Source organism: Sceloporus undulatus, chromosome 2 (assembly GCF_019175285.1).
Source record: "Sceloporus undulatus isolate JIND9_A2432 ecotype Alabama chromosome 2, SceUnd_v1.1, whole genome shotgun sequence".
NCBI classification, from domain to species: Eukaryota; Metazoa; Chordata; class Lepidosauria; order Squamata; family Phrynosomatidae; genus Sceloporus; species Sceloporus undulatus.
Genome location: NC_056523.1, coordinates 177,125,866 through 177,144,939, shown reverse-complemented (window position 1 = coordinate 177,144,939; position 19,074 = coordinate 177,125,866). Strand labels below are relative to the sequence as shown.

The 19,074-nt window shown below is 42.7% G+C and overlaps 1 protein-coding gene across 1 annotated transcript in view; it reads right to left on the bottom strand.

Moving 5' to 3' along the window:
- Window positions 1–9,152: 9,152 nt before the first annotated feature.
- The window catches only part of MARCHF9 (membrane associated ring-CH-type finger 9), a 69,235-nt gene continuing 59,313 nt past the window's right edge, over window positions 9,153–19,074 (bottom strand). Inside the window, exon 4 of the mRNA XM_042448076.1 lies at window positions 9,153–10,138. Within this exon, the coding sequence (XP_042304010.1) occupies window positions 9,810–10,138 (329 nt within the window). The 3' untranslated portion in view covers window positions 9,153–9,809. The remainder of the gene's footprint in view (window positions 10,139–19,074) is intronic.

Genomic DNA, 19,074 nt, shown 5'->3' with positions numbered 1-19,074 from the left:
CACACACACACACCATCTCAAAAAACTAAAAAAATAAGTGAAACACCTGAAAGTACAGAATACATTTCAGTAGGCAGGGAAACTTTGTAGATGTACCCCTGAACTCCCAGAATCTGCCAACCATCATTGTTAGGGGATTCTGGGACCTGTAGTCCCCAAGGCAAGTTTCCCAAGTGCAGTAACAAAGTAATGTATTATTTATCTTTAAGGCACTTCATAGTGCTAGGTACTGAACAAAAATTAAGACCAATGGACTTACAGAGGATCTAACACTGTGTGGGATCACAGCCATGTACCTCATCAATTAAATCTCAAACTGGGTTTATTGAGGGATGGCTGCAATCTGGATGCAGCCAATCAGAATGGGTGCACAGAAAAATCCCTCCGTTACCACATTGAAATACCATGGGTATCATTTTCTAACCAAGACTCCTAATCCTGGTTCTTGAGGATCTCTCTCTCTCTCTCTCTCTCTCTGTGTGTGTGCATGTGCCTTCAAGTTGCCTGTTTAGTTATGGTGACCCCAGGAATTTCATAGGGTTTTCTTAGGGAAGGAGTACTCAGATGTGGTTTTGCCAGATCCTTCCTCTGAGATATAGCCTTCAGCACCTGGTATGTATTGGCAGCCTCATCTAGTGAGCCAGCATGGTGTATTTGGTTTGAGTGTTGGACTATCACTATGACTCTGGAGATCAGGGTTTGATTCCCTGCTTGCACATCAAAATCCACTGGATAATCTTGGGGAAGTCAAACTCTCTCAGCCTCAGATGGCAATGGCAAATCCCCTCTGAAGAAACCTGCAAAGAAATCCCTATGATAGGTTTGCCTGAGGGTCGCCATAAATAAAAAACGACTTTCTTGCACATAACAACAATAACATCAACAACACCTCCCCTCCACATAGTAACCAGGGCTGACCCTGCTTGGCTTCCAAGATCAAATGGGGTCTGGTACCTTTAGGGCATTTGGGCCCTACCAGCCACCCATTTACCCAACCTGCCTTGCTCCTGAGAGAGCCATTCATGGAGAAAGACTTGCCTTTTCCCTAGGAACCCCTCCACCAGCCTTGTCCTTGCAATCACAGCTGCTCTTTCAGCACCATGGACAGCAGTGACCCTTTCTAACAGAGAATGCCTCCTTTGTGCCAGAAAGCTCCAATCCCAGTTGACGTTGGGAAAGGGCCCACCGGGTAAAGGAGGAAGATTTTATTTTAAAATGTCCAAATATGTTTTTGCACTGGAGCTCTGAATGGCCTCAAAGCAGCCTCATGCTTCTCTGAACGGAAACATTCTGAAGCTTGAGTCCTATTCTTCTGTCTTTTTAAGAGAATCTCAAAAGCACAAGGAGAAAGAAACCTGCAGGGCCAGGGTGAAAAGGGTAATAATCTAACCCTTGGGCTTCAGATATTAAAAGCCACATAAAATGGAAAACTTCCCATGCTGTTATGAGGATACGATTTAAGGGAGGAAAATTAGGACCTGCCAGACTCTATCAGCTCAGTGGTCTAGTCAGCCCTTGCTTCTTGTTTATCTGAATGTGGTTTTTCCCCCTTGAAAACTTTCCCACTCCAGGCTATCCCACCAGCTAGTGGCAGTGCCAGGAACCAGCTGGCCAAGACACAGTGGCCTGTTGAAAGTCATAAACGGAAAACAAAACAAAACAAAAATCAACAATGAGAAAAAACAAAAGGGCTTACTGGTGGAGGAGAGATAACCCAAATGACACAGATTAGGGTACCATTCTTTGCTAATCCATGAATTGTCTGCAGAATGTTTAAAACAACCTGCTCTATCAGCAGGAAGGAAGGAAAAGGTTAGAGGGCCACATAGTGGTCCTTTTAAGTTGAATGAATATGTTGTTGTGCCTTGAATTATATGAGGACTTTATCACACAGAGTCTGCTGTCCTGCCACAATTGTATTAGTTTAAAAATGGCATCATTTCTTATCACGCATTCCCCCATGATAGCGCTTTGGCAATCCATGGTCACCTGATCTGTTTGGTGCACTGTAAAATGCCACCTTCCAGGAGGAAAGGTAGGAATGAGTGGTTGCAGCTTCCAACTGCTTCCTGAAGCTGGATGCTGTGTGCATGTGCGCATAGCAGCTGGCTTCGAGAAGGTGTTGGCTGCTGCGATCACTGCTCTGCCCCCCTTCTGAAGCATAGGGCTGCTGAGTGCACATTCATACAGCAGGCTTGTGCAATTGCTGCTGCCAACTGCCTCCCAAAGCTGGCTGCTGTGTGAATATGCACACAGCAGCTGACTTTGGAGAGCTGTTGGTGACTGCTGTGGGAGGGGAAGAGGGAGAGGGAGAGGGAGAGGAGCAGAATCACACCTACTCACATGGCATGACTGCCCAAGGAACAGAACTGCAATGGAAAGGACCTATCACACTAAAGCAGTAAAGGAATAGAAGTGAGAGTGAGAGTCTTTTGATAAGTTTTGCCTGTCAATGAAAAGGTATCCTACAGTAACAAATGGAATGCAAGGCAGCAGCAGGACGAACACAACATTGTGTGATAAGTAATGGCCAAAGAATCTTTTATCCTGTTAAAATTCTGCTTTTATAGTCTTGTGTGATAAAATCCTAAACCAGAAGCTCTTCCACTTCAGTGCTACAGGGACTGTGGGTCTCATTTGGTTGCTCTTCTGGACCACTATATATGCTAACCAGAGGGCTAGTATATAGGGAAAGAGTTGAAGGGCTTGTAAAAAAAAAGCTTTCAGTCTTGTGAACAGATTCAAACCTGCCCACATACATTTTTTTTTATCTAACCCAGCTGCCTATACCTGATGAGGGTAGTAGTCAGTGGCCTGAAAGCATAGGAGAAAGAGCCAATTTTTCAAAAGCATTCAAGTCCAGAGATTATTCCTCCATATTATTCCTCCAATAAGCGACTCTTTTTCAGAAACTAACACTGCTGCTGTGAAGCAATTTACTCTTTCTCCAAGCACAGATAAATACTAAAGTTGGTTTTACCCTCAGGCTAGTGTAGAAAAAACTGCAGTTTTAGGGTCTGCAGACTGGGAAATGGCTCCAATGTGAGTCACTCAAAGTCCTCTTCTCACACCTCAGTCTCTATTTCTATCCACCATAGGTAGTTGCAACAATTTGCTATGTCTGATAGTGAGAATGGAGGATGTGTGTCACCACTCCCAAATGTTGGAGCACAACTCACATCATCTTTGTCCATTGACTAAGATGACTAGGGCTGGTGGGAATTGCAGTCCAACAGTAGTTGGAGGGTTTCATATTCTGGCCCCTGTTATATTGTATAGCATAGGCATTAAAGATGGACAAACCCTTTCTGGAATCATTAGCCTTGCAAGCTTTCCATGAGCATCTGGAGGAGGGTAAGTCTTGTCTCCCACATTGTAATTCTACTATATGTATATAATGATGGTGCCGTAAACATATACATGACCATGTTACCCACCCACACCAATCTCTTCTGACTGGCCTTCACCTTGCCCTGTATCTACTCCATTCTACCCCAACCTGGTGCCCTATAGTCTGGATCAGGAGGCTTGAGTATTGACCATGCTGGCTGGAGGTGATGGGAGCTAAAGTCCAAAATGTCCTGAGGGCCCAGTTTGAAGCTTTCTGATCTATCTGATAACACCAATTAAAGTTTAAAATCCACCTGGACATTCAAGCAGCCACTTCAGTTGAAACCCACCCAGATGCAAGAACAGGTTATAGATCTGAATACTATGTTCTTATACTTCTAGGTGCCTTTGGGTGTATCTACATTGTAGAAACAATGCAGTTTGACACCACTTTTAGCACTGTAGCTCCATCCTATGGAATCATAGGATTTGTAGTTTTTTATGGTCTTCTTTGCCAAAGAGTGCTGGTGCCTCACAAAACTACAAATCCCAGGCTTCTGTAGGATATCACCCAGGATGCTATAGAATATTTTTTTAATATCACCAATGCCTGGTTCCCCATCTATGCATAAAGTCTTAGACATCCTTTTAAAATGTCCTGCCATTACATCATCAAATACTGAATAAGGTCCACTTTGTATGTGGAAATGGAAAAGACAGGTTGTTTGCTCCCCAGAGCTCACCTTTCTTCTGCTAGAAATATCATGTCAGTGTTTTCCAGCACACTCCATCAGTATGGTCCGTAGTGGGTCTATTGACCATTTGCTACAAGATGACTGAGAGTTGTGGAATAGGCCTCCATTGCTTCCCATCCTCTCAACCAATGCTTTGTTAAGTGCCTCTGTGTTTAGTGGGCATTTCTTTAAAGGGCAACATTGATTTTAAAAAAAGGTCATTCTTTGGTAGTCAGTTATCAACTACTTCCCACCTGTCTTTGCTGATCTCAGGGCCCAAGTTCAAAGGGTTGCCAATGGATGGAGAAATAGTGCACCTATTTCATCCACATACCTATTAAAAGTGGGGTGGTGTGCCATGTATGTGTTGTGTGCCTTCAAGTCATTTTCAACTTATAGCGACCCTAAGATGAACCCATCATGGGCCTTTCTTGGCAAGATTTGTTCAAAGGAGTTTTGCCATTGCTTCCCCAAGATCCCAGTGGGTTTCATGGCCAAGCTGGGAATCAAATCCTGGCCTCCAGAATCATAGTCCAACACTCAAACCACTACTATAGATGCTTTTCAGTTGAGAATCTTGAGGTGCATTTCCAAAGGCAGTAAATGGAAAGCCAGGAATTGGCCTAGTGAGAAATGCACTGAAGCCAGAAATTTGGGCAAAGTAGTCTTACAGCCATTTCTCATTGGCTGTGCCATCAATCCGCTCCATCAGAACTGACAATCAAACACAGTAGAGCACATTCATTGGCAGTACGGCATAGCCATTGGCATAAAAGGGGGAATAATTGTGTGAATGACTATGGCTATCTACTGAGAATTGTGTCAGTGGTGGCTGGTGGCTTGCTTATCAGTGGGGCAAGGACGTCATTCAGTTTTTAGTCCAAATTTTTAAAGAAGTTACCCAAAATGCTAAAACTCAGCCCAGAAACAGGTTTTGCTTCTTCAAAGCTAGGAGCAAAACGAGGGAGATTCACTGCCCCCACAATGTGAGTCATCAGTGGTCACTGACTTGTTTTCTGGACACAAAAGACTGAGTTGGCCTAAAATGTTTTTGTGGCCTGGAGCAAAGGACAAGTTGGTGACCAAACCTATCACCTTCAGATACAAAAGCTGGACTAGAATGGACTGATAATTGTACCTGGGCTGCAGCAGAGCATCTTCTACCATACCTGAAGCAGTGGGTTACTTTGAGCAGTTTAGGACAGATTCTTTGACATATACAGCTCAAACTGAAGATGGCTGGAGAATCCAAGAGGAACAGCTTGGAGGTTGCCAACACTGCCAACCTGCACCTGCTGCTTGAGGCATTTGCCTCACTCTAACTGATGGGCTAGCCCTGACAGTAGTATCTGAGCAGCAAGAATTTGGCCTGTCAACACTGGCTAGCTCCAGGTGTGAAATAACTCCTGGTAAACTATGACCATCACCCCATGCCACCCATGAACTTAGGCTTCTGCTAAACTCCAGAAATAAAGCAGTTTAACTTAAATTTCCATGGCTCAATTCTATGGAACTCTGGGATTTGTAGTTTGGTGGGCCACCAGAGCTCTGACAAAGAAGGTGAAATATCTCACAAAACTGCAAATCCCTGAGTTCCATAGCATTGAGCCATGGCAGGTAAAGTGGTGTCAAACTGGATTATCTCTGCATGGTGGCAGCAGCCCTGCTGGAGACCTCAAGTGGTAGCAGGGCTTCAATGCAGACATTTAAACTCTGCACCGTGCTTTGGAATAGAATCATATTGTAGAATTGGAAGAGACCACAAGGGCCATCCAGTCCAAACCCAGAGTTTCGAAAGGTTATTTTTTTCCCGATGGCAACTCGCAGGATCCCCCATTGGGAGTTGTAGTCTAAAAATAACACTCCCAATGATATGCCCTGGACTGAGAATACATCAGAAGCTTTGAGGGTGCTGAAGTACCAGCTCCCACATCCTTGGGGCTGGAGAAACAGTTAAAGGATGGGCCAGAGCAGGCCTCAGTCAGTGGTGGTTTCTGAGGTTTGGAAGCTGCCCAAGATGGCCATGTGTGGCACCAGCCCAGAGATACCTCTTGTTGCATAATTCAGTCTTCCTTTACTTAGTACATATAATCTGCCAGACTGTGTTTTCAAACACTTTTAGTGATGTAGAGAGCCAGGATGGCATAGTGGTTTGGAGATCAGGGCTTGATTCCTAGCTCGGCCATAAAACTCATAGGGTAATCTTGGGCAAGTCACAGTCTCTCAGCCTCAGAGGATGGCAATGGGAAATCCCCTCTGAAGAAACCTGCCAACAGAACCCCATTGTGGGGTCGCCAGAAGTCAGAAATGACACAACAGGGTTCCATGGGTACTGTGTAGCACTGGAAGCTTTAGCACAGGCATAGAAGAACTGATTCATAATAAAAGCATCTCTCCACACCACATCCTAGGAGGATTAGCTGTACCAAAACCATCCCTCACTGATCTACCCTGCTTTTAAAAATATCCACTGATAGGGGGCTGCTGTCACACGGCATAATTAATGCAGTTTGACACAGCTTTAACTGCCGTGAGCTAATGCTATAAAATCCTGGGATTTGTAGTTTGCTGTGGCACCAGAGCTCTCTGACAGAGAAGGCAACATCTCACAACACTACAATGCTCAGAATTCCTTAACATTGAGCCATGGCACTTAAAGTGGTGTCAAACTGCATTAATTCTGGACTGTCTGGGGTTTTAGCAAAATTATTTGTTGCTTTGTTTTACTCTCTGGTTTTGTCTTCATGCTACCACTTTCAGAGTGTGTTCCCTCATATTCTTCTACTGAATCTGCTCTTTGCAAACTCCTGCCTGGGGCTGCATAAACCCAAGGTTCTGTGAACAGGCATGTACATTTGTTGCTACAGAATGGAGTCAAATTCTAGGAGTTCTGACAGCTACAGACTCCTTGAAGAAACCAATCTATGGCCACAGGATGATCAGTGAAGAAGATCAAGGGCCACTTTTATCTGTGATCTTTAAACTGGCTCAATATTATAGATAATCTTACCAATTTTGTAATTCAGGCCCAAATATCAAAGGTGTAAAATGCAAAGACAACCCTAAGAACTAAGAGAGAACCATATCATATTGATGGTCACCCATTCCTACCACATAAAGTTTTGAATTTGTAATTTTTCTGGTGGCTGGTTTATAGTGTAGTTTTAGAATAAAAGTAGGGATTTTGGGGTGGGAATTCACATTTATAGTATATCCTGTTTCAGTCTTGCACTGCTTTGGTTGTTTCTGTTGTGCTGAAAACCCACACTACAATTTTCTAAATACTTTTTTTAAAGTTCCATGTTCCAAACATCCTAACCATGTCACAAAAATGTTTGTGTAGTATGCTTAATTTGCACAAATACATTCTGACTGCTGAATCTGGATCCCATTTTGTAAATAATCCCCTACGCATGCAGATAGGCCTGGAAGTGCAACTGGCATCTAAAAAATATACACATAGTGTACCAGTGCAATTCTAAACACATACTCAAAATCAATTCTGCAAAGGAAGTATGCACACAGGCCTGTATTCACCTTCGTACAATTGCTCTGAAGTTTCATAGCTTCAAAAAAATTGGGGGATTGAGAAAACACCACACACATATGATAGTGTGTCCTCTTGGGACCATCAAATATCAGGTCATAATTGCAGTGTGTAAATATTGCTGTGTTGTTGTTTTAAAAATCTCTGCATGTAAAACTCTAGCATGTCAGAAAAGATAGGTTGGAATTGCTATTTTGATAAGTTTCTACATGTTAGAGTTTTACCTGTGTAGGGGGACGGAATATCCTAGATGTAGAATGTTTGACCCCTCTACACAGAAAACTACCATCTCACAGACAAATGGCTCTGTGCTTGATAGGAAGGACTACTGTCATGCAACTTCCATGCCATAGGTTGTACCAGAGGTAGACTGCCTCTTTTCACATATATAAAAATGTGGTCTATATCAGAGAATTACTAGGTACAGGGGAAGCCAAGGTCATGTGGGTGAAAGGAATGGTGGAGCTTGTTCACTGTGGTAAAAGTCCACTCTTCCAAACACTTTCGTGCAGAGCAGAAAGAAAGAGATGGCAGCTAGATGCCTAGGACAGTTAAGGATGTAATCCCACATGCAGATCCTGATTATAAAGCCCTACTGAATTTGAAGAGATTTCCTTCCAAGTTAACAAAACATTAGGATCAAGCTATCGATGTGTCTATATCATTAAAATCAAAGCAAAAATTAAACTAAACTATACTAAACCTTTGTAAAGATAATTTTTTATAGTCCTGTTTTATCAATGTCAACTCCTAAGTAAATCACTGAATTTCTAAGTTTAATGGGGCTTGCAGCCTTCACCTCTTTCTTCTCAGAACAGGCCCTACAAGTAAAGACAGGAGTTCTCCATGCTGCACAAATTCTCCCAATTGGTATCACTAAAGCAAGGGTGGGCAAAGTGGGGCTCTGCACCATCTATTTTATATTTTTACAAAAATGAACAAACAAACAAAATCACTGCCTGGGGAAGATGGGTGGCAATTTGTCTATTTTCTGTTGTCCTCCAGAATGTTTTAGAAGAGTGAGCCAGAATGGCACAGTAGTTTGAGCGCTGGACTCTGGGATAAGTCTGAATCCTTACTGAACTATGGAAATCCACTGGGCAAGTCACACTCTCTTGGCCTCCGAAGAAGCCAATGGCAAACCTCCTCTGAATAAATCTAGCCAATAAAAATCTAAGATAGAGTCACCATAACAGAGTGGACTGGAAGACACATAACAACAATAACAACAGAGGACAGCTAAACTGTCTTTCACATGATGGGCCATTTTTAGTGTTTTAAAATGTGTTGCAAAGAGTTGTGGGGCTCCAAATTCCAGGTGTGTGTTTGTATAGCCCCCAGATTTCAAGAAGCTGGTTATGCCTGCACCCAGCTCTGAACATCCTCTTGATGACCTACTCTACAAACTTCCAGCTGACTGAAGTGAGCTTGTAAAAGGAAAATGCACAATGCAGTTGAAAGACACCTATTTGTAATGTATAAACAATTATTTATCCTTCAACAGGAAAGGAAAAATTAGGAAAGGGAGGGAAGAAGAGAAACCCATTTTCATGCATTAAATTAAAGATGAAATGTACAGGTATCTTATTGCGAAATGCCATTTTGCTTTAAGAAACATGTTTATTGCACCATATTTTTTTTTTGGATGGGTAAAAGTTCAAAACCTCTCTGGTTGGCATCTCCTGGACAGAGAGAGACCAATGGGATGGCTGGAAAGGCATGGGTCTTCTGGCAGGATTTCCGTTGAAAGATGAGGTAAAAATGTTTTCAAATTTCTGGGCCGTTCGGCACCACAACACATCCAGAAGGATCCCGGTAGGAGCGGTTTTTAAAAAATCAAATAAATAAAACCCCATCACACTTCCAAGGAATTTAGTCATAACAAGGAGAGCTGAGAGGAGGAGGTCTCTCCTTTTACCACAAGCCTGGAAGGAGAGGGAAGAAAATAATTCACATTGATGGGAGGGTAGGAAGGTGCAACCCAGCTGAGGCACTCCCCACGCACAATGAGGAAGAGGCGGGCAGGGTCCGCGGCAATGCCACAGATCCCAGGACCCCCTGCATCGGACAGTATACAGCGTGCGGTCTGCCCTGTAGGGGCTCAAAACGGAGCCTGTGCGGAAGTGAAGGCATGGGCCTCTTCCTTTCATGGGAACAGCGGAGCCTCTCCCACTTGGCAAAGGCCCCATAGGCTGTTATTATACAGTCGTCACCCTCATAACAACCTCACGGCTGGAACCAGAGCCCCCACGATGTTCGTTAGGCCGCAGGTGGCTGAGAATGTGCAGAATTGTGTAACCACAGTGATGGTTCAAAATAGTCCTAACCCGCTGGCCCCGTTGGGAGTTCCTCTCACTCCCTGAGGAAGGGTTCGTCCGTGAATTCCGCCCTCCGGGCTTTGTGCTCCCACCAATTGGTTCCCCCAGGTCCTTGGCCTTGTCATAATTCAGCACCTTCCACTGCTGGTTCACCGCCTGCCAGCGCTTAAATATTCGATACACAGAGGATCCCTCGTGGATAATCAGACCTGAAGAGAGAAAGAAAGAGAGGTGAAAGTCTGATTCTGGCCAGCACATAGATAAGAGGAAGGATTACTGGAGAAAAGTGCTTGAATATTTAGAACACCAAATATTTCACGACAGCATGGGACTGTTTTAGGACTTTTGCACTAACAAGGAATTCAGACATAGCTATTAGAACAATGGATATGATGTTCATCATTAGAGCTTCAGTTTCATATAACATCCCATAACACCAGCTTTAACTCTTCACTTTCTCTTCTCCTCGGTTCCCAAATATCCAATAGGTCAATTAGTCATGTGCGTCTCCCTGTACAACCATGCAAAAATAAAGACCTTTCCCAGCAAAACACTCTGGTCTACATCTTGTTGATCTAGTGTAACCTTCCCCTCTCTCACCTTCCATTATTTCAACTCTATCCAACACGCTGCCTCCAAAATAATCACTTACCTCAATGTCCTGAAATCCCTGGGATTTGTGGAAGGCTACCCTGCTTCTTTTGCATAGAATCATAGCATCACTAAGTTGGAAGAGTCACCAAGGGCCATCCAGTCCAACCCCTGCCATGCAGGAACTCTCAATCAAAGCATCCCCTGACAGATGGCCATCCAGCCTCAGTTTAAAGACCTCCAAAGAAGGAGACTCCACCACTCTCAAAGGAAGTGTGTTCCACTGTCGAACTTTCAGCTGAAAACTGGTTGAAAATACAAATACTGTATATTTGGGGTCTTTTTGTTTTGTTTTTGAATATGCAAAACTGCTTTATTTTGAAACTTTTTGTTATTTTCATTTGATCTTTTGGGTTTGTTTTTTTAAATTGTGGAGCCTATCTTTGGTGGTAGTGCCTCCTTTCTCCTTCTCCGATTTCCTGTCCTCTTCTAGATTCACCGTCTACTTCTCTATGACTTCTCCTTCCTTCTCCCTCTCTACTGAGTCTTATATGTTGATCATAGCTTAGTAAAGTTACTTTTTGGACTACAATTTCCAGAGCATCATCACCACCAGGAGGACCCAGGGTCACAACCCTAACACATCCCTATCCTTGGTTTGTGTAGAGAGATCCATGTCCAGTAGTTCTGCCCTCTCAACCACCCAAAAAGCTTTCCTAATGGTTCAAGCAATTCTGCCCATTCTCTCTTTCTCAGTTATGGTTTTCATATTGCCTCAGAGCACTTGTTTGATGCCATTCTCCTTGCTTTCTTCAGATCTTTTCCAAAAATTTTATGGTCACAACATCCTAGTTCCCTTGCCCTATTATAAGCATGTAAAGAAATCCAAGCACACATAGTGGAAATCTTGGTATATCCTTTCCTTCACATTCCTCCCTTTGAACTTCAGACTGTAAGCTCCTTAGGGGAAGGGACACATCATCTTGTATGTCACAAATTGCCATGAGCACTGTATCGCAATACAACTAAATGAAAGAACAAACAAATACATAATATAAGGTGAAAAGCTGATTCACTATATGCACCTGGAGTGCAGCTCCTTCCATTTCCAGCTCCAGATGGAATTTATCACTCTGACACAAAGCACCCATAACACCCAAAGTTGTTTATCTCCTGCGAGTGTGTGTATACATGCAATTTCCACACAGAGCCAGTGTGTTACATTTGCATATGACAAATCCAAGTTGATGCCTCTCACTCAACTGTAAAGCTTATTTACTGAGTAGCCCTGGGCAAGTTACTACTAATAACCTGTAATATACACTGACTAGTTAAAATAGAGCTAGGATGGAATTAAAAATAGATAATAAACACAATACTTGGTATCAGCAATGGCACAGTAATTGTGTGCATATCTAGTCCTCATTATTCTAAAATGACATTTGAAAAGTGTACAAATGGTAGAGATTCTCTGTCTTAGAAGAATGCCACTCAGTTGATTCTCCCAGACTCTAGTTTCTTCCTGACTTAAAACTGCTGCTTATCCCAAAGATTCTTAGCCCTGAAATATCTCAAATAGGAGGCTCAAAATAAATTGTACATTTTGAGAAGCTCATATGCAAATCAAACACATGTATATACATTACTTCAGCTTGTATAATTTATTTCATGATTATGCAATTTTGAAATTTCTTGGCATAAAAAACAACTGGGCTCCTTTTGGACAGAATCTGGATTCAAGGTATGTGCTATTTTCCTCTTATTCCATGCCTCAAAAAAAATTATATACCATCTTTTTATTTGTACAGAATGGCTGCCCAAGCCAAAAACTATGTTTGATATGATATCCAAAAATGAATAGAAACAGTCTCCACCATTCTTACTTGCGTCCCTCCATTTTATTATCTCTCCTATTATAAAATGTTTACTATATGTTTTGTGGGGGAGTTATGCTTTTACAGGAGGCCCTTGATATCCGCTGGGGTTTGGTTCTAGGACCTACTGTAGATACCAAAATCTGTGGATATTCAAGTCCCATTAAATACAATGGCACAAGAAAATGTTGTCCCTTATATAAAATGGTGAAATCAAGGTTTGCACTTTGGAATTTATAATTTTGGGCAATATTTTCAAGCCATGGATGCTCGAATCCATAGATAACAAATCCATAGATAAGAAGGGCTGACTGTTCTTACAATACTCTATAATGCACCATGAACCATTATAACACTAAAAAAAACCCCACAATCATCCTTTTTCTTTGGGAAAAGAATGCTCTAGTCCACTGTGTAACATAAGAAGCTGCCTCAAAGTGTGTTAGATCATTAATCTGTTTAGCTCAGTATTGGGAGGTAGGAATTATTTAGTAAATTATAGAACAGAAGCTGATTTATCGCAACCCTGAGATGAGGAAATGACTTGAAGGCACACAACAACAACAACAACAAGAGGGAACCAGTATGGTGTAGTGGTCTGAATGTCAGAGTAGGACTCTGGAAATCAGAGTTTGACTTCCTGCTTGGACATGCAGACCCACTGGGTGAGCAGGGGCAAATCACACTCTCTCAGGCTCAAAGGAAGGCAATGGCAAACCTTCTCTGATTAAATCTTGCAAGGAAATCTCCATGAGAGGTTTGCCTTAAGGTTGTCATAAGTCAGAAATGACTTGAAGACGCAGAATAACAACAATAATACAATACCGTAAATTGACATTCTCACACACAAATCGCTTACATAGGTCTATCTCTGGGTTCTCCACTCCAAACATACATTTGAGAAAGTAGTCTGAAGTCTACAAAAGCTCATGCTACCAACTTCTTTCTTTCAGTTAGTCTCAAAAGTGCTACAAGATTTCTTTGCATACTGATTTTCCAGACTAACGCAGCTATACCTTTGAATAATACCATAAAATACATCAAGGATTACAAAATCAAAACTAGCCAAGTGACTTCCCAGTTTGATCAATGGGCAGATGATCTTTTGTATGGAGATATAAATGGAATGGTCTGTATAGATCATGTCCTGGAGAGTCTATAACAGATTTTTTTAAACCTTGTGTGTGTGTGCATGTGTGTTGCAAAAATAATAACAGATAAGCTTCCTTTAAAAAAGGATTTATTTTACATCCAAGCCTCTCCACATGCTAAAAACTCTGAATGTTCCAATGAGTTATAAATACCTTCTTCCAACTGGTCACCACCCAATGACAATCAATTGAGCTCCCACACTCCCCTACAGTGGGTCGTTACCATGCGACATGTGTCCCTCTTAAATCAATGAGAAATGGAAAAGTCATTCATTCATTTCCCAATGACAGCACACTGCTCCCTTCTCACACAAGATCTGGCTGTTATCATTCTGCCTCGCCAGAGCTCATCCATCAGTGCCACAAATGTGATTCACTGTCTTTCGTGAATGTCATCAGCCTCCAATTATTTTATTTTTTAAAGAAGATTTCTTCTCCAATGGAGGGTGTGTAGCACTAGAGGTAAAATATCCAGCCATCTGCTGAGCAACTCGCAAGCAAAGACAGCCACCGGGTGTACCAAGTCCTAATTATGCCATCTGCCCCTTCAGCCATGTATGAGGCCATTCTCACAAACATGTGACATGGAAACTGTCAGCAGTCTTTTTACTGGAGCCCACCATCAGAGAAAAGAACAAGATCACTGAGCAGACTGCTTGGTTCATTGGCTAGTTTATCTTTGGTAATCTACAGCGTACTGTATGGTATTTTGCTGGTACAGACTCAGCCCAATTTGTTAGCTGTGCTGTTTCTTTAACTGATTGTGGCTTTTGTTGCATTTTGACATGCTTTAATCTGTAACATAGTCTAGGAAGACTTTGTCTATAGGGTGTTAAAAGAAAAACATGCAGAAAAAAATTACACCAATGGAAATATTGTTAAAACGCTTTTGATGTTGTGCAGCGCATGAGGCAACACGTCAACGTTTGGCACCAGATTTTCCCCCTTCGTGACTGTAGTCAGCAGCTTGTGAGCTGGAGAAACACCTCTCCCTTTCTCAATGAGCAAAGCGACACTGTAATCTTCTCTCAGAGGAGGCTTTTATTCTTAGCAGAAGTTCCACTGTGTGCAACGATATATACATCGACACCATCCACCATCCACCATCCACACTAATAGCAACCCACTTTGGGGTAAAATGCTTGTCATTACTCTAGCAAAGGCCCACTAGGCCTTGCCTCTCCTTCTGGGGTCACAAAGGATCCAGCCCCCTGCCTGAGTGACTTCTCAGACTGGCAGCATCCTACAGGACTTTACAGCACTTGTTGACTATCTCTTGATGTCACTTCCTGTTTAAATGCCTAATCATTATGGCTCACAGTAACCATTTAATGCCTGGTTACTATTAAAACCCACATTGTACATTTTTCTTGTGACTCTATATCCCAACAAAAATGACATAATACAGGTGTAGCAATTGGAATGCTATTTTTAGAAAGCAATTTGTTGTCCATCGTTTATTTATACATTTAAAGTAGCTGTTGCTTATTTGAAGAGCTATATGTTACTCATTGGTGTATTACTTCAAAGTAACTGTTCCATCCATCTATCTTTTAAAGTAGCATCCATCTATCTATCTTTCAAAGTAACAGGTACCGAGGTTGCTGCTAATGCCTTCCTTCCAAGCACCAGATAGCTGTCCAGGGACCTTCATTCCTAGAAGTTAAGAGCCCTTTTGTAGTTGTTTGCATGCAGAAAGGCCCAGGTCCAATACTTCTTGGGAACCTTGGAGAGCTACTGCCAGCATCTGTCTCTAGACCAGGGCTGCAAAACATGTGACCCTCCAGGTAGTACTGAACTCCAGTTCCCATTAAACCTTAGACAGTCAAGCCAAGGGTGAGGCATGATGGGGTCAACATTTGGACTTTACAGATTCCAGGAGCCAGGCATGTCCTCTGAGCCTGAGGAAGAGGCTGAGAGCCCAGGGGACATGGCAGGACTGCAACCACTCCAGTACCAGGACCAAGGAACAAGATTTCCCTCACACAAGCCAGACTTACCAGTGTCTACTTCCACAGAGAGATACTAGCAAAAAGAGAAACAATTGCATTATTTGCAGTTAAGTAGGAAGCAGGCTGCTAACAGGGAGCACCTGCCAGACCCAGATGGGCTATAAATATCCCAGCACCTCTCTTGGTCCATCATGGTTGACAACCATGCTTCATGCTTGGGAAATACCTTAACGTTGTCTTGAATCTGGACTGATTGCCTTTTGCCTGGAACTTTACTCAAACCTGGACAACTGTTTTTCCATTTCATTCCATATGATTTTCCATTTGAACCTGCTGTACTGGACAGACTGAAGCCACATTACAAATCTGGACTGGATTGTATGGCCACTTACTAATGTCTGGGTGAGACAAGCTCCCTTTTGCTCTCACTGAAAATACTGAGACTCCAGACTGAGGGTTTGGCTAGCCTCCCAGGGGCAAAACTGAACACTGTTTCTACTGAGTTAGATAATAATAATTTAATAATTTGTTTTATTTATATACCGTTATTCCAAGGATCATAGCGGTGAACAGCAAGTAAGCTAATTAGCAAGTAAGCTAATTTGCCCCCAACAGTCTGGGTACTCATTTTAGCGACCTCGGAAGGATGCAAGCCTGAGTCGAGCTTGGGCCCTTTTGCTGGTCTTGAACTCGCAACCTTGTGGATTCAAGTGAATGGCTGCAGTACAGGCATTTAACCACTGCGCCACCAGGGCTCCACCAGATGGACCAGTTCTTTGACCTGCCATAAGGCACATTCCTAGGTTTTCTTTTAGGCTCTCTAGTTTACAAGGAGACTTGGACCTGTAGCAGTTTAACATGGCTTGTTGTTGCTGTGAGCCTTCAAGTAGTTTCTGATTTATGGCAATCCTAAGGCAACCCTATGACAGGGTTTTCTGGGACTGAGAGTGTGTGACTCGCCCAAGGTCACCCGGTGGGTTTCCATGGCTGAGTAGGGAATTGAACTCTGATCTCCAGAACTGTAGTTCAATGCACTACATTGCACTGCCTCCTCTCTGGAAATTATTTATGCCTTGTGGATTATGTTTAAAAGGATATTTGTTTACTTGTAGAAGACAAATAGAATGATACATCTAACTTCCAACCATCATTCAGATAGAATGAATATGAAACAGCAAGTTAATTGTAAAATCAGACAAAGCCAAGATAAAAGCAAGCAATTTTAGGATCCCCCTCATTTCTATGAGAAAGATGCAAATACATATTTATTCATCCTGTCATAATCACTGAAACTTCAAAGACTGGTTGACTTACAAATGGTGATGGAAACAATCATCATCATCTTCTCATTTTGCCTGAGGTGAAGTATTAAATGACATCTCCCTCCCAAGTCAAACGGCATAATTTTATACACTTAGGATGACCCTCCTGAAATCCCTAGTCCCAAGGAAATTAAGCCTGTCAGCAAATAGAGGACCTCTGAAATGACTACATTTGTTTCCTCATGTTCTTAGGACCAAACTGGATGTGATGGAAGAAGACTCATTTGTTCAAATTGGGTGTATAGTGGGCTCTTAGTATCCACTGGGGTTTGGTTTCAGGACACTCATGGACACCAAAATCTGTGGATTCTCAGATCCCATTATATGCAATAATGGTGTCCTTTATATAAAACAGGGCCTTCAATAGTCAGTTAAAGCCTGACCAAAAGTTACTGAAGTTTCCAGACCTTTAATGTAAGGTTGTAGCCACACTGCACTATTGTAGCACTTTGATACCACTTTAACTAACATGGTTCCATTCCATGGAAACTGATTTTTAGTTTGGGGAAGGGCTCAGTATTTTCTGACAGAAAGGCCCTGTGTGGTGTGGTTTGAGTTTTGGATTAGGGCTCAGGGAGATCAGGGTTCAAATCTCCACTTGACCATGGAAACCCATTGGGCCACCTTGGGAAAATCACACTCTCTCAGCTTCAAAAAATGCAAACCTCCTCTGAATAAGCCTTGCCACAAAAAAACAAAACAACCTATGGTAGGGTTGACATACCTTGGAGTCAACTAGAAGGCCCATATCAACAATATTATTATTATACTATGAAAACAATAATAATGATAGAGTATAGTACGCATACGCTGAAAGCCTCATGGGGAGGAAGGGGTGGCGCATCCCATAGGGATGAATGGGGGCACATGCACGCCACCGCGTGCACAAACCCCATTCATTTAAATGGGGCTCAAGCATAGGCGTTTTTTGTTTTATGTGGGGGAGTCCGGAACGGATCCCCCCGCGTAATCAAAGGACACACTGTAGAATGTTTTGAAAACAGACAAACAAACAAAGAAGACAAACTCTAAGATATACAGCACAAAAGTTAAAACTCTGGCTCCACTGCTGTGCACAGTCCTAGACAGGCCACCATTACAGTGGAGCAGGGCTAGTGCTCAGTCGCCATGGGCTCTTGAAATCATTCAGGACTCTATCTGTCCACCTGCTGCACTCAGCCTAATGCTGCATATTTTACTAGTTTAAAAGGACTGGAAGTGAAGCATGTGAATCAGATAGGGATTTTAAAAAGAAGTAACTGGCTTACTTATGCTTGAGATCATAATGGGCTGCTTGGCACCCGGGAGGGAAACAGAAGTGAGGGGGAAGAGGGAACCAGAAGGTTGCATGGTGGATGCGAGTGGGCAGGGGTGGAGGCCGGGATGGTTTGTAAACTATACTACGACATGCCAGCCTAGGAGGACAGATGGATCTTTCTCCTTCCAAGGATTGGCCATGTGTTCAGCTTCAAGAGTCATGTCAGAAATACTTCACAAGCTAGAAACCTGTGACTAACTTATATACATCATGGAGTCCTATCATGAGTCTGACTTGCGTTATTACTTTCCTGGTAGGCCCTGAACTCCATGTTCTTGCTGTCTTGGTTTGGGTTTTTTTTTTTTCAGGAAATCATGCACTTGTTCCTTGCTGTCTATAAATGCATGAGCAATAAAGGAAATAAAGCTGAACTGCAGCCATGTCTTCATGGGACAAATATTATGTCCTGCCCCTATCCTCTTGGTGGGGAGTCCGGACAATGCACAACCCAAATCCCAGTGCTAGTGCAAACAGTCTGGATGATGGCTGGCTCATTCAGCAGTGAAGCTAGAGTATACACCCTTGTGCGGGTTGTGTGTCTTCAATTCATTTCTGAGTAATGGTGACCCTAAGGCGAACCTATCATGGGTTGGTTTTTTGGCAAGATTTGTTCAGAGGAAATTTTCCCTTGTCTTCCTCTGAGGCTGAGTGAGTGTGACTAGCCCGAGGTCACTCAGGGGCTTTCCATGGCTAGGCTGGGAATTGAACCCAGGTCTTCAAGAGTCGTAGTCCAATACTCAAACCACTACACCACGTTGGTTCCTTATACCTTCCTTATAATGGATTAAAATAACTCAGTTTTTGCTCTGAATCTTCCTGGATGATCTGGAGCCTACCATTATGACACTGAGCAGCTGTTTACAATGCATCCTGCTGTGCTGCCCAGTGCAGACATCGGTGCAGCAAGTCACTCGTTCCGACATAAGAATGAGGCGCT